General features: G+C 37.0%; 2 protein-coding genes across 4 annotated transcripts in view; one reads left to right on the top strand and one right to left on the bottom strand.

Moving 5' to 3' along the window:
• RIC1 (RIC1 homolog, RAB6A GEF complex partner 1) overlaps positions 1 to 4,945 on the top strand; it is a 96,052-nt gene extending 91,107 nt beyond the window's left edge. For 2 of the 3 annotated variants that reach the window (XM_033122618.1, XM_033122620.1), the window contains 3 exons: positions 604 to 781; positions 946 to 1,134; positions 1,978 to 4,944. In XM_033122618.1, the coding sequence (XP_032978509.1) occupies positions 604 to 781; positions 946 to 1,134; positions 1,978 to 2,266 (656 nt within the window). In that variant the 3' untranslated portion in view covers positions 2,267 to 4,944. Of the gene's footprint in view, positions 1 to 603; positions 782 to 945; positions 1,135 to 1,977 lie in introns of all 3 variants that reach the window. The other variant, XM_033122619.1, reaches the window with a different exon arrangement.
• A 2,093-nt stretch (positions 4,946 to 7,038) lies between these two features.
• ERMP1 (endoplasmic reticulum metallopeptidase 1) overlaps positions 7,039 to 15,962 on the bottom strand; it is a 45,190-nt gene continuing 36,266 nt past the window's right edge. The window contains exons 14-15 of the mRNA XM_033123701.1: positions 10,898 to 11,061; positions 7,039 to 10,771 (exon numbers count right to left, since the gene is read on the bottom strand). Coding sequence (XP_032979592.1) covers positions 10,607 to 10,771; positions 10,898 to 11,061 — 329 coding nt within the window. The 3' untranslated portion in view covers positions 7,039 to 10,606. The remainder of the gene's footprint in view (positions 10,772 to 10,897; positions 11,062 to 15,962) is intronic.

Below are 15,962 nucleotides of genomic sequence, written 5' to 3'. Positions count from 1 at the left end.
CCTCTAAAAATTTAACAATTCCTTAATACCATCAGATATCCAATAAGTATTCAAATTCCAGTTGTTTCATAATGTCATAATTGTTTTTTATGGCTTGACTGAAGATCTAAACAAGGTTCCTACATTGTGATTGTTATGTTTTTAATTCTCTTTTTAGTGATTGTTCCCTTCTCCATCTCCTTTTTGTTTTTTCCTTGCAATTTATTCACTGAAGAAACTTGCTTCTGTGGATTTTCTCATAATGTAGATTTTCGTGATTGCATCTTCATGGTTTAGTATAACAGTTTCCTCTGTATTTCGTGTAAATTGGTAATCGACTCTAAAGACTTGATCAAATTATAGCCAGATTTTTTTTTTTTTGGAGACAGGCCAGGTAATAGCATGTTTTTCCATCTGAAGACACATAATGCCTGGTTATCTCTCTAATGATTTAAAAAAAAAAAATCTACTGTTTATATAACATGGGAATTTTAGCAGTGGATTTAACATTTTTAGTTTCAAAGTATTGCGAAATCAACATCTGAGAAATAGCCAATATTTAAAATCAAAGGAAAACATTTTCTACATGAAGCTAGTTTATAACTTTTGGCACTTCTTCATCAGGTGATGAATGCAGTATTGGCTCAGCCACAGACTTGACTGAAAGTAGCTCCGTGGTGGATGGGGACTGGACAATGGTGGATGAAAATTTCTCCACACTCAGTTTAACGCAGTCAGAGCTAGAGCACATCTCCATGGAGTTGGCAAGTAAAGGGCCTCACAAATCCCAGGTCCAGCTTCGGTGAGTTTCTCAGCGTTCTGAAAGCACAGAATGCCTACTCAGGATATATGGGCAAAGAAGGAACAGGGGCTACTTTCCTGATACTGATTGCCCTTCTGAACATCTGTCCAGTCTACTGAACTCCAGATTTCCTTCTCAATTATTTTGTTTCTGTTTATATGCAGGTATTTGCTACACATCTTCATGGAGGCAGGATGTCTGGACTGGTGCATTGTCATAGGCCTGATTCTTAGAGAATCCTCAACAATCAACCAGATTTTGGTTATTATCCAGTCTTCAGAGGTAGATGGAGAGATGTTACAGAACATAAAGACAGGGCTACATGCAGTGGACAAATGGGCCTCCACAGACTGGTAAGTGCAGGTGTCCTCAGGCTTGTTTCTTGGCTGTCCTTTGGTGAATCCTTTCCTTTCACATTAAGGCTTAGCTCTGGTTCATTTATTTAAAGAGTTTTAGATTGGTCGAAATAAAAATGCTTTCATATGTTCATTTTTAAGGCTGTTTTCTTTAGTTACCATTCAGTACCAGCCACTTACATGAGTAATATCCAATGAGACAGTGTTGGTCAGTTTATAGTGGGAATGCATGTCACTGACTTAAGATTGATGCAGTACAAATGATCTCATAATGAACACTGGAACTTCAGATTTATAGTTCTCTAGAACTGAAGATAATAACCTGTCTACTTGAAAAGATAAAAATTTAAGGTCTATGTGAATTTAACATTCCATAGCAGTTTATTAGCAAGCCCAAATTAAAAGTAGTGGATGGAAGTTAAGAAAGAGCCTTGGGTTCTAGCCTTTAGTCACTAATTATGTGTGGATTTGGGGCTTCCTTTGCTTAGATCTAGCTTTCCTTAGTTGGCAGATTCATTTAGGTTCTTTTTCAAGTCTAAAATCCTGTTGGTCCTTACACTGTAGAATATGATTTTTAATTTTAATACTAGATAAAGAATGTCAGTCTTTGCTTCTAGTGCTCAGAAATTTAAGATTCATACTACTGCTGTTTGCAGCCCCCTCTATGCTGGCCAGGGCACCTCAGAAGCCTTTCCTCCCTGCCTCCCTGTGCCGCCTCCTCTCCCCCCAAAATCTGTCACTGATCATACTGTCTCAGTGTACAGTAGGAATTTACCCATAAAACTATGGAGCCTTTTGAATATTGCAGATGAGAACTAATTTCCTTTTTCCTCTCCTTAGTCCTGGATATAAGCCATTTTTAAACATCATCAAGCCACAACTACAGAAGCTCAGTGAGATAACAGAAGAGAAGGTCCAACCTGAAGCCTTCCAGCCAGTGACTGTGGGTAAGACTCCTGAACAGACTAGCCCCCGGGCAGAGGAGAGCAGGGGCTCCTCGGGCCATGGAAGCGTACCCCAGGGCGAGGTCGGCGGTGGCAGTCTGGTCAGCCGGAAAGAGGAGGACACAGCCCGAGCAGAGGAGGAGGAGCCTTTTCAGGATGGGACTTACGACTGTTCTGTGTCCTAACAACAGTGGGGTGCATCACCACGGGCAGTATTAACTAATCAGCAGTGTGCAACCGAGGACACTGTAACTAGTTGGATAATTTAACCAGGGAGAGAACTCAGCTCAGAGACTCTGGTAAGGTATTACTAAATTTTAACTAACTCCTTCTCCTTTAAGAAATCTCTTTGACTCCAGAAAAATGTGGTATCGGAATAAATCATCTTTAATAAAAACAAAATTTTAAGTTGCAGTGGAAATATAGATTATACAGTTGTACACGAGAATATTTTGGTTTTATTCCTAAAGAGTGGTAGCTCTTAAACCATAGGGATTGTTTTGCCCCAGATGAGCTTTTTCACGACGTATAGCTTCTTAGATGTTTTCTGACTCAGCGTATGTTGACTGTTTTTCAAAAATAAATGCCAAGGTGATTGCTGTTGCCCATCAGGTATCTGAGCTACCTGTAATGCCCCCTGGGATTGGGAGCGCTGGCCTCTGTAACTGGGCCTCCCGAGCAGATGCCTGCCCTGGCGAGCACGTGCCAGTGTGATGGGACGCGCGTGGCTTCCCAGCCTGTGAAGTCCCAGCCCTGAGTTGATGGGAGCTATTTTGTTGTGAGTCGGTGTGCGAGCTTGACTCCTGTTCTATCATTATGGCCAGTGGTGTGAGGGGTTCGGATCAATAATGCTCTTAGATACCACTGAACTATTTTGTATCAAAGAACTTTATCTTTTTGTGAATACTCTTGTGTAAATATACTCAAAGGCACTGTTCATATTTTTAGGCCTTGTATTATAATTTATAAGGTTCTATGCTGGATTCTGCATGGCTTTCCTCACTCTTGGAATAAAGAGAGCGCTCGCTCTTCTTTCCAGATACGAGCGGTCTTCATAGAGGAAGGAGACAGCTTTATTGGCTTGGTCATAAAGTAACAGAAATGGCCACACTGATCATGAAATGAAACAGGTTTTGTGCAAATTAATGTAGTTTCTTATTTATTGCTTTTGTAAATTGAATAAAAATGGAGTTTTATGTAAATAGATTGCTGAACCCTGTATTATCCCTGCTAATTAAAAATTAGTATGTAAAGAATGCATTCTTCATTGTAACTTTTAAAATATTTTATGTATTTCTAGATATGACTTAAATTTTTGTTTTCATACATTATGGAAACATAACTACATACTCTTTAATTGCTTCAGACTGAACACATATCCACTGTATGTACTTCTAATTATCTTATAACAGTATTAATTTAGATAGCTTGTTTGTACTGTGCAATTTGAACAAAGGAATGCAATGTTATTTTTTACAAAAACAAACTTGTTTATTTTTATAACAATGTATTTGATGCGGACCAAATCCATACCACTATGTAAAACAGCCTCTCTTCGCATAGTGCAATTACAATTTAAAAGTAAAACTTGGTCCTCTATCATTGTTTTTTAAAGTAAATGGCTAAATTTAGTTCTAGCCAGGTTTCCTTGAAGGGAAACGCAAAACCATTTTGAAATTGCTTAGTTCAAAATTCATCACAAACTGTTTTAAATTATTGCGTTTGGTAATTTACTATCACTTTTTATATTACAAGTGCAATAATTTCACATACTGAAACTCCTGAATGGGTGGAATATGTGATTATGGGTACCTGGTCCTTCTGGTGCTACTTTTATTTAAGGCTTTGTTTTAAACCACCTTTCCCTAAATCTTTAGAAAATGTTTCCATGTGAGTACATGCAGGCCAGTGAGAAACTAAATTGAAATTTCTTCTCCTGTTCTAGTCTATTAGGAGAAGAACTAGCATAACTTTTGTTTGGTGTGAATATTCAGTCAATAAAAATGATTTACCATTGTAAACAGCTGTGATCTTTTCAAATATCCTAATGTGCTGCTGAGTTCATCTTGCACCTTTCAAAGCAGGGCCCCAAATAAGTTAACTGTATTCCTGTGGTTAACGCAATAAATGAATCTTTTCTTCCGTAAAATACTTGTTTTTCAGCTAATAGGAATGGGTGGCCCCAAGACAAAGGGGAAAAAAGGCAAGTTTATGGAAAATTTCTCTTTGGTAATTTCTTAGATATACTTTAATTTCTTAAAATTCATATTTTTATTTTACCTTGTTTGATTCACATATCAACTGTTTAAGCCATAATTTTAACCTGTGAATTTAAATATTCAGTATAACTATTTGAAGTTGAAATTATTTGCTAATACCAAAACAAGAAGTCATCTGGGGGTAGAGACAATCTTTGCTTATAATTAAAGTTGCTGCTACTGCTGTAATGTGTATTTTTTTTTTTTTACTTGGTACAGGGCAATAAAACCATTACACCCACGAACTTTTGTTTATTCACCATCTCAGTTTAACAGCAAAAAGTACATGTATTAAAAGCCACCAAAATATTATTTTGGTTATATAATTCCAAAGAATTATATAGAATTTTTCGTATGAAAAAACTTAGAAATCCTGACAGATTTAACATTTATTTGTTTGCAGAGTTATTGAGAATAAATAGGAGCATTGAGAACTGGCAGTATCCTAGGTGCCTGACAACACGAGATTGAAGCAGGTAGTCCATGTTAATAACATACAAAATGTTCAAAATATAATGAAAAATGATATAAAATCATGCATATCATATGATTTCTACCAATTTTTTATGTAAGTGCAGAGGAGACTAGGAATCTCTAATAGATGGAATTAAAAATGATTTTGACTTTTTCTTATTTTCCTGTATTCCTGAATCTGCTTTCTGTCTCTGGATTTGCCTATTCTGGACATTTAATATAAATTGGATCATATAGTATGTGGCTTTTTCTGTCTGGCTTCTTTTCGCTTAGCATGTTTTGAAGGTTCATCTTTGTATATCAGTACTTCATTCCTTTTTAAGTCTGAATAATATTCCATTTTATAGATATACTACTTCTGTTTATCCACTCAGTTAAGGGACATTTGGGTGGTTTCCACTTTTTGACTATTATCCATAATGCTACTGCGAACGTTCACGTACGGGTTTCTGTGTGGACATGTTTTCAGTTCTCTCTAGAAGTGGAAATGCTGATAACTGGTTAATTTTTTGAGGAAATGCCTAATCGTATTCCAAAGTGTCTGTGCTACTTTACTTTACATTCCCACTAGCAGTGGAGGAGGGTTCCAGTTTCTACCATCAAGACTTGTTATTGTAGTCTCTGGTTATAGCCAATGAGTTAATGTACGAAGTGGTATCATAGATTTTGAGATTTTTGCATTTCCCTGGTGACTAATGTCTTTTCATATGATTATTAGCTATTTGTGTATCTTTGTATAAAAAAATTGTTCACATCCTTTGCCCATTTCATAATTGGGTCATTTATCTGTTTGTTGAGTTGCAGGATATTTTATATATGTTAGTACTAGGTCTATATATGTTAGTACTTTTATCAGATATAGGTTTCCCCCACTGAAAGTAGAGTGTTCCTATGAAACCTTTCATAAGCTGAAGTGGCATAAAGCATAGTATCCACCACTTTCTGAAGTTTGCGTTCTACCACTTGGCTTTTTTGAAAGACCTACATTAGTACAACTCTTTTCATAAAAATTGAAATCCTCTTAGGATTTCTTTTAGTTAGCAAAAACAGGTACTAAATGGGTATGTTTTCTTCTAATTGTAAGAGTTTTAATAGTTTTAGTTCCTACATTTATGCCTTTGATCTATTTTATTTTTAGTATATGGTATGAAGTGAGGAAGTCTTTGTTCTTTTATATGTGGATATTCAGTGTCCCAGACTATTTATGAAAAATTGTTCCCACTAAATTGTCAAAAATCATTTGACTATAAATGTATGGGTTTATTTCTGGACTGTTAATTTGTACTACATTGATCTATAAGTCTATTTGTACTTTGTAGGAAGTTTTGAAAGTGTGAACTGTGAGTTTTTTGAAAGCTGTTTTGGCTATTCTGGGTCCCTTGTAATTTCATACGAATTTTAGGATCAACTTGTCGGTTTCTGTGTGTATGCACACAAAAGGCAGATGGGATTTTGATAGGGAGTGTTTCCAATCTGTAGACCAATTTGGAGAATGTTACCATCTTAATATTAAGCTTTCCAATTCATGAACCATGGGCTGTCCATTTTTTTCAGCAAGTTTTATAGTTCGCAGTATTCTTTTGTTCTTTTGTTAAGCTTATTCCTAAGAATTTTATTCTTCTTGATGCTATTGCAAATAGAACTGTTTTATTTTTGGATTGTTCTTCGTTAGTATATAGAAATACAATTGATTTCTGTATATTGATATTGGATCCTACAACACTGCCGAATTCATTAACTGTGATAGTTTTTTGTAGTTTCCTTAGGATTTTCCGTATGGACAATCATGTCGTTTGCAACTAGAGTTTTAACTCGTCCTTTCTAATCTGGCTACCTCTTGCCACATTGCCCTGGCTGGAGCCTCCAGTACAGTGCTCCATAGAAGGTGCCCGTGGACATCCTTGTATTCTTCCTGATGGTAGGAATTATGTTAGCTGTGAGTTTTTTCATAGATGACCTTTATCAGGTTGAGGAAGTTCCTATCTATTAGTGTGTTTATCATGAAAAGGTGTTAGGCTTTGTCAAAAAACTTTTTATGCATTTATCGAGATGATCGTAGATGATGGTTGTCCTTTATTTTGTTAATATGGTGTATTGCATTCATTGATTTGTCAGGTGTTAGACCAACGTTGCATTCCTGGCGTAAATCTCACTTGATCATAGTGTAGAACCAAACTTGGAGAAAAGAAATTAGCAACATGTTATATATATTTTTACAAATCAAATAAGGCAGTAGTAGTGTCAAAAAAAATATACTGATGTACTTCAAAATTGGCTAGGATACTTTTTAAATAAAAACAGACAAAGAGGCATAAGTGCATTTTGGCTTTATTGGCCCTAAAAGGTGGCGAGGTGTATTAGAAGTAGTTGTTTTCAGCTGTTTCACCTTGTTCTGAACTGTTTTGAGAGAATTCACTCAGAAAGTGAAATAATTTGCACAGGGATGTGGGTGCTCTTTATGGGGTTGCTGGTGGAGATTAGAGTGAGCGGTGGTCACTCTCCAGCTGAAAGATAATTTCTTCTTCCCTCCCTCCTACCCTTAGCTACCAACAAAAGAACATCCATCTTTGTTAGTGCTTCAGTGATTTAAAACTCTTATATATGCTGAAGCTCAACATTTACCCAATAAAAGGTCATTAATTTCTGTGTAATTCACATGCACAATCTCATTACACAGCAAAAAGGATTCCAGTTGAAGTAAAATAACATTTCCATGATGAGTTCTTTACTCACATGAGCCTGCTAGGTCTTTTAACAGCAATTCTTTTAAAAGAAGGCTTTAAAAGGCTCTGTAGACTTGAAATAACCCTTCAAATATAAAGCTACAGGACAATTAATAAAGATCTGTTTTTCTGTTAAAGATACTAAGACATTAAAAAGTTTATTTCAGTAACATTGTAAGGCAACAATTAATCGTCAGCAAACCAGTGAAAAGAAATGGACAGACATAATCATTCTTCCCAAAGCTTCGTGAGTCAGGAGAGACTGGTTTATGGCCCCCCTCAGTGACAACATTTTAGGAATCCTATCATGATTATTATTAATATCTGCTAAACTGTGGAAACAAATGCTTCATGCAACAATCATTCATAGGTCTGACACTAAATTTTAAGAAAGAACTTATTCAAAATCACAATTCTTTACACTTTCCCTGAATGTGCAGTACTCTGCTACTTACATTTAAATTCTGTAGGAAATAACCTTTTTAGAAATGTTATTCAAATGATCAGATACTGAAAGAAAAAAACAAAAACCTGTAAGTTCTTTAACCTCAGTGACTACTTAGTAACAAAGCTTTGAATATTGTAATTCCTTAACCATTTCCAGCATTAAAACAATCTCCCAGGATCTTATCCACGCCTAGAGACTAGTGAGCATCTTGTTACCCTGCATAACATCAAAGCTTTATAATGCTAAAGAAACCCAAAGACAAAAGAGAATTGTTTATGTATAAAGATATAACCCAAAGGTAGAAAGAAAAACATGATTATTACTGGAAAGGAATAACAACATCCGTCCCATAGTAAAAAAAAAAAAAAAAAGTCACAGAACTATTTGTGTTTCATACAAAGTCTCTTCCTCAACACTTGGATTTTGCTTCTTAAAAAATTTCTAGTAATCAATTTCAGATTAACCACAGGGACAGAACTATGCCTGTACAGTCATCCCTCAAAATCCACAGGGGGTTGGTTCCAGGACCTCCCTGGAATACCCAAATCCTGGCTGTTCAGATCCCTTATATAAAATGGTGTAGTAGTATTTGCATATAACCTATGTCCATCTTCCTGTATTACTTTAAATCATCTCTAGATTAGTTATAATACATAATTCAATGTAAATGCTATGTAAATAGTTGTTAATACTGTATTGCTTAGGGAATGACTAGGAGAAAAGTTTGTACATGTTTAGTACAGATGCAACCATTATAGCCACCTACATAGTACATGTCAGCAACAATGTAACATTTTTTCCAAGTATTTTCTATCCGTGGTTAGTTGAATCTGTGGATACGAACCTGGAGATAAGGAGAACTGACTACATTTTGAAATTCACTGAGATATTACTGTTTCACCACCACAATTAGGATTCTATACAAGCTATAAACACTGCAAACTTTATATACCACCTGACACATTCAGAAATCCTCTGGCCTCACAGATAAATGGTAGGAGCCAGAAACCTGAATTACTTGAGATGAGTAATACATGGTTTCTACAAAGTCAAGAAAAAAGGAATGGTTCCAGTGTCCATGCGTGTCACAGCCAGCTCATTACCATTCAGCTCTGGTGGTAGCCCTGCTGTGTGTGGGGGCCCAGTCAGTCTTTTAGAGAGTCACAAATCAGGCAGGCAATGAGGAGCATGACTAAGAAATCATTGTACGTGTCACACAAGCAGCTTCAAGAATTTCCTCCTGTGGTGTGCTTACTTTGTTCTTCCTAAGATGGATCCAAGTGCCAATTTTTTAATTTTTACTATGGCTTTTCTTTAAAATGTTCTTTTTGGTCTATGTTTACTAAACTCAAAGTTTGTCCAAAAAATTTTTTAAAATTTTGTGTTTTTTTACATTTCTTAATGGGAAAAAAAAGGAAAATTTACCACTAATCTCACCAAACCCTTCCACTGCTGTGATAGGCCTCACAAGCTAAACAGCCATCTTCTTCAAAATGAAAAGCACCTTTAAGTCCCAGGACTGCCATTATGCAGGATCTGAATCCCACCAGCTGTACGTACAGGGATCTCATTCCACTACAAGCCACACCTCAAGTCTCAGAAAAGCCAGCCCTACTAGAGCTAAGTTACTGAGAAACCAATCTGTTCAAGTGGCTAAAAAACAAGGACCCTATGCATCAATAAAATTATGCCCTAAAAGATTAACCGTGGATAACAGAAAACTCCTGCAAAACAAACAGTATAAATATAAAATGCTCAGCCACTCCCAAGCCCCCTGCCCCAGAATAGCCACCATGGGACCTCAGTGCTGGAAGGAAGGTTGTATACTTGTACAATCTGAACCAAAAGAACCTGTGAAAACCCACAGGAGAATATAGCTGGACAAATGCTCCTCTCCTCAAACTGGTAGAGAGGGGGGACAGACAGGTTTCAGAGGGAAATGGGCTTTGCAAACCTGAGCAAGACATCACCATGATGCATCTTGGTGACCAGCTATCACAAGGCCAGGCGTCACCAATCAGCACAGTTTTGCCCATGAGGGGTCCTGGGCTCCACCAGAGATGCAGCCTGAAGAAGCACAGCTCCCAGCACAGGCTGGGCCCTCGAAAGCCCAGTGGATCTTCCCCGGTGCTTATGGTAATAGCTTGCTGATGAAGAGCTTTCTAGAGACTATCACTCGAGTGGATGTGGTTTCTCCCCACCATCCACTGACACAATAAATGGTCTTGGGCTTTAACTGGAAATGTCATTTGTCTCATTAACAGTGGTCTTACATTATCTTCAGCATCTTTTGTGATCCTAAGGGGACAACTATTGAAGTGGTTTCTTGGCTTTTGTCCTTAAGGGCTTATAAAGTGACATGTTAGTGTAGTGGCAGTACCCACATGTGCTTATGTGCCAGAAAACTGGCATTTTCAAGTGTCAAAAAGGCCATGCCTCACTGCCCCCCGTGTAACCGTGACGGTGCTCGGCCTGGAGAGTGGTGGTGGCCCACAAAGCTCTCTCTTGACAGTCTGCTCATTAAAATCCACCGACTTAAGTGACAAACGTCCATGTAGCAGAGGGAGAAACCGTGGCACAGGAAGTCTCCCCCAGACATGTACTCAGAGCTCATCCACAAGATTAAAACACAAAGAGATCGTAGGTGCACACCCAGGCCGAGGGAAACGTCCAGTCTGGGAACTTGTCCTTCAGAGTATCCAGCTGGGAGGATCTCTTGTCTTCCCCGGAAAGATAGTGAGCAGCGAGGGCCACGGTGACTATTCCCTCGGGCTGTTCTTCCGAGACCTGGGAGAGAAAATAAGTTAGTGCTGTAGTGCTAAGACGGCAGAATACTGAGTCCACGTATTTGATTCTTGCCAAATAACACCTGGGAACCTGATCAATGATACAGCAATGCTGGGAAATGCCCACCTGGACTTCTATCCAGAACTGCCAGGCAGAGGCATGGAGTCCATGGGAGTAAAATACAAAGTAGTCTCCTCCTTTACTTGTGACTGGGGTGCCATTGCCAAGAGACCACTGAGAAAGTGTTGACCCTTTGTGAGTTCGAACATAGAATGACATATGGCTTGGTCCTGTAACGTAAGAGGAAAGACAATCATTTAAAACAATTTTTTAGAAAAGCATCAATAGAAAAGCAATCAACCTACAACCCAACCAGACTATGAAGTTCATGCCTTTTATCACTTTAAAGACGCTCACCGCAAACCTCATGGGAGTTGGCCAGTTTGGACTTTCAGTGGGTTGTAAACAAGTAAGTACTGAGGTGCAGCTGAAAGGCACAGAGTCTACAGTGAGAAAACCTGGGTTTATGCCTTGACCCTGTCATTTAAACACAGAAGAACCTGGCACTCACGAGAGCCTTTCTTCAGAAATCTAGAGAATAAGCTTCATCTAACCAAGAGAGAACTGCAGAAACTACAGCAAAAGAAGATAGTGGGGATTTTAAAATATCCAAATACGAATACTACTAAGACACATATTGAGGTGAGGGTGTAACACTAATGTGCAAATGTTGCATGTAATTAACACTGAGAGAGGGAAAGAGGAAAGTATTAGCAAACTGTTGTATAGGCTAACAGTTAAAGAATGCCGTTAAAACCTGCCACACGGATAGTAAGAGGTTAAAAACAGGTGATCCAAGCAAAAGTAGAAACCTTAAGTACCAGAAAATACTTTTTAATTAAAGAACAAAGAAGACACTTCACAGAAAAAGGAGCAGAACAAATAAAACACAATTATAAAACACCCTGACAAAGTTTAGACCAAATGCATCAGTCATAAAAATAAATGTGAACAGGGCAGACAGTTGGCTCAGGCGGTTAGAGCGCAGTGATAACACCAAGATCGCTGGTTCGATTCCCACATGGGCCAGTGAGCTGCGCGCACCACAACTAGACTGAAAACAACGACTTGACTTGGAGCTGATGGGTCCTGGAAAAAAACACTGTTCCCTAATCTTCCCCAGTAAAAATAAAATAAATAAATGCTAAAATTCCCTTATAATACCAAAAAACAAGTTCCTAAATATAAACAAATGAATTGAAAAAATAAATGTGAACAGACCTAACTCAGCAACTGAAATAAAAAAAGTCTTCAACTTGGTTCACAAAGCCAGACCTAATGATATACTAGATTCAAGAAACATATTTAAACAGATTCAGAAAGGGTAAAAATAAAGGTATGAACAAAGGTATTTCAGGCAAATAGACACAATTTTAAAAAAAACCTCTGATATCAGAAAAAAATAGAATTCAAGAAAAACAGACTTCAAAAGTAAGAAGACACTTTAATACTAAAAGCTCTAATTCACAATAATAATTAGAATTCTGTGCACCAAATAAAATAGCAACCACTTATGAAGCAAAACTACAGGAGATGTAAGAAGCACACCCACAAATAAGAGACTAAAATTCCACTCTTAGTACAAGGCATGTAAATTGAACAAAAAACAATGAAAAAAAGGATCTAAAAATGATCAGTGAAGTAGACCCCTATCAAACTTTACATGCTGATAATACAGGATATATCTTCTCAAGTGGGCATGAAACATTCATAAAAATAAAATACTAGGTCACAAAGGAAACATAAGAAAATCCTATAAAATTGAAATATTACAAATAACACTGATCATAATTCAATAAAACTTGAAATCAACAACAAAACAGCATTCTACCTGGGCATAAAAGGTCTTCTATTTACGACTCATGGATGAATGACGAAATAAAAACAAAAATTATGGAAATTTTTTAAACAGCAAATACTACATATCAAACTATGAGACACATGTAAAGCAGTGATAAGAGGCAAATCCACAGCAATAAACATTTGTTTCAGTAAAAACAAAATAACAAATTAAAATGAACAACAAAGTAAACAAAAAGAAAGCACAAGTTAGGAAATACAGATAGAAGCTGAAACCAATGAAACAATAGAACAAAACAGACCTACCTTAAACAATCGAGTCTTTTTTTTTAAATGAACAAGACCCCACTAGCTAACTTGGTTAAGAAAAAGGCAGGGAGGGAAGGGGAGTGGAGCAAACACAAGTATGCAAAAAGAAATAAAAATAAACAGAAGAAATGTGTAAATCACACACAGCTACTTTGCAGACCTCTACACTCACAAATTTGAAAACCCGGATGAAATGGATGCTTTTCTAGGAAAATACAGGTGACCAAAACTGAAAACAGCTATAAGACTTAAGCAGAGCAATTTCCCTAGAAAAAGTTAAACTACCCAACCAATAAAGCACCAGTCCCAGGTGGCTTCAGAGAGGAATTCAAGCCAACTTTTCAACCAAATAGTTCCAGTGCTCCATAAACTGTTCCAAAGCATTGAAAATTAAGGAAAACTTACCCATTTTCATGATGTGTATAACATTTATGATGTTTTTATATATATAATGTATAACAAATCTGATACAGTACCCAAAAAAATAAACAAGAAAAACACACATGGTCCAATATTATTCACTGAGTATTGATACAAAACTTCTAAATAAAATATTAGCAAACATCCAACAGCACATTAATAATAAGCCATGACTGATGGAATATACCATATTAAAATATCCAAGGAAGAAAAATCCTCTGATTATAGAAAACTAAAAAGAGCCTTTCACAAAATTAAAAACCATTCCTTTTTTTCATTCCTTTTTAAAAAACCAAAAAATTCATGAAATCACAACTGATGAATGCTTGCTTAACATGACAAAAAATATTATACCTTAGTCCTGAAGCTAGTATCTTACATAATGGGAAAACACTAGAGACCTTTGTACTGATACCAAGAACGAGGCAAGACGAGGCAAGAATGCTATTATCTGAACTGTTCTACACTAGGCTAGAAACATTAGCCATTTAGACAAATCAATTAGAGGCATAAGAATTGGTAAAGAGAAAAAAAAAAAGAATTGGTAAAGAAGAAATGAAACTATTTGCAGATGATATGCAGTAATTACCAAGCTATACCTGAGGTCTGTTTTGGTATGGCTTTCAGGCTAACAATAGCTTGTATGTTTTGAAAGTGTAGTGTGGTTTAAAAAATCTACAACAGAGACATACTCATATAGCAAAGCCCAAAATATTTACTATCTGGCTCTTTAAAGTTTGGCAATTCCTGGTATATGTACCTGGAGAACCCTGGAGTATCATGATTAATTCAAAAAATAAAAGGTTGAGGTAGCAAGATATAAAATTGACATACAGAAGTCAATTGCCTTCATAAATACAAAATAAAACCAGTTAGAAGACATACTGGTAGAGAAAACCCCAATTATAATAGCAACAAAACCTAGATGAGGAAAATTTTATAACACTCCTGAAAGACACAAAAATAGATTTTAATGCATGAAAGACATTCCCAGGTCATGAATAGGCTGACTCAACATTATAATGTCAACTTCTCCCTAATTTATAAATTTATTATTATAGACCTCAAAATAGCAATAAGCTTAATATTAGAGTTAATACTAAAGTTCACATGGGAAAACAAATACGCAAAAATATCAAGATAAATACTGAAAAAAGCTGCAAAGGATCGTAATACTCCCAACCACCAAACTAGAAAGCTTCTACAATTGAAAGTGCGGTAACTGGTGCACAAACACACCTACACACACACACACACAGTTAAAAAATTTTTTTTCCTGATTTCTTGACATTTGTAATCACAAACCAGGTGTGGTAGACGTGCAACTTGCCTGGCAGGAACCTGAATTTTGGTGGAATTCTCCAAATTGTGCATAAAGGATAGAGAAAGGTCTGTGCTTCCTTTTTACAGGCTGGTGATTAAATAAAATTAGAAAACTTACTGGCATGAAGAGGAAAACCAGGTGCAAAATAAATTTGTTTCTTATTAAATTTAAAAAGCCTAGAGAACAAAAGTATTCAGCTTCAATAGTGTCAGCTAAGGCATTTAATTCCCATAATTCTTCATTCTATTGGTTAACTACCAAAAAGAACCTTGATGTCTACCTCACGCTATACACAAAAGTTAATTCAAGGGGCGGCCAGATGGCTCAGTTGGTTAGAGCGCGAGCTCTCAACAACAAGGTTGCGGGTTCAATTTCCCCATGGGATGGTGGGCTGCGCCCCCTGCAACTAAGATTGAAAACGGTGACTGGACTCACAGCTGAGCTGCACCCTCCACAGCTAGATTGACTTGGAGCTGATGGGCCCTGGAGAAACACACAGTTTCCCAATATTCCCCAATTGAAAAAAGAAAAAGAAAAAGAAATACAGCAGGTCCTCAAATAACATATTGTTCAGTGTTTCATTATAACACTGATGAGAAAATAAAAAATGGATTCCTGGCTGGGGGCCATTGTCTATATGGAGTTTGCATGTTCTCCCCCATGTCTGCGTCAGATTTCTCTGGGTCCTCTGGTGTCCTCCTACATCCCAAAGACGTGCACATTAGCTAAACTAACTTGATTTGTCTAAATTGTCCCAGTCTGAGTGAGTATTGGGTGTGTGTGTGTGAGTGCGCCCTGTGATGGAAGGGCATCCTGTCCAGGGTGGGTTCCTGGGAGCCTGGCTCCCTGAGCTGCCAGGAGAGACGGGCCCCCCATGACCCGACCCTGAACTGGAATGAGCTGTTTGGAAAATAATTATCTTACTTGTTTTTATCAATCTTTCTTAAGTGTGTGTATAGCTCACATGTATTTCAATATTTGAATCCTAAGTGTTTTGGGTCTTTATTTAGACGTTTGGTGATGTTTTTGTGACCAGAAACATGCCACAAGAACTTAACTCGTTACCCTATGGTAAAACTGGTTTTGTTACACGTCTTTTTGTTTAAAGTCACAGTTTCCAAGAACCTATAGACAATGTTAGTGAGGATTTAGAGCAGAAATCAATGAAATTAAAGCAGCAAATCAACAGAGAAAAATCAATGAAATAGAAAACTGGTTCTCTGAAAAGATCAAAAAAATTGATAAGCCTCTACCCAGGCAAACTAAGAGAAAAAGGAG

Source organism: Rhinolophus ferrumequinum, chromosome 12 (genome assembly GCF_004115265.2).
Source record: "Rhinolophus ferrumequinum isolate MPI-CBG mRhiFer1 chromosome 12, mRhiFer1_v1.p, whole genome shotgun sequence".
NCBI classification, from domain to species: Eukaryota; Metazoa; Chordata; class Mammalia; order Chiroptera; family Rhinolophidae; genus Rhinolophus; species Rhinolophus ferrumequinum.
Note: the sequence above shows the minus strand (reverse complement) of the source record. Positions and strands in the feature narration are given on the sequence as shown.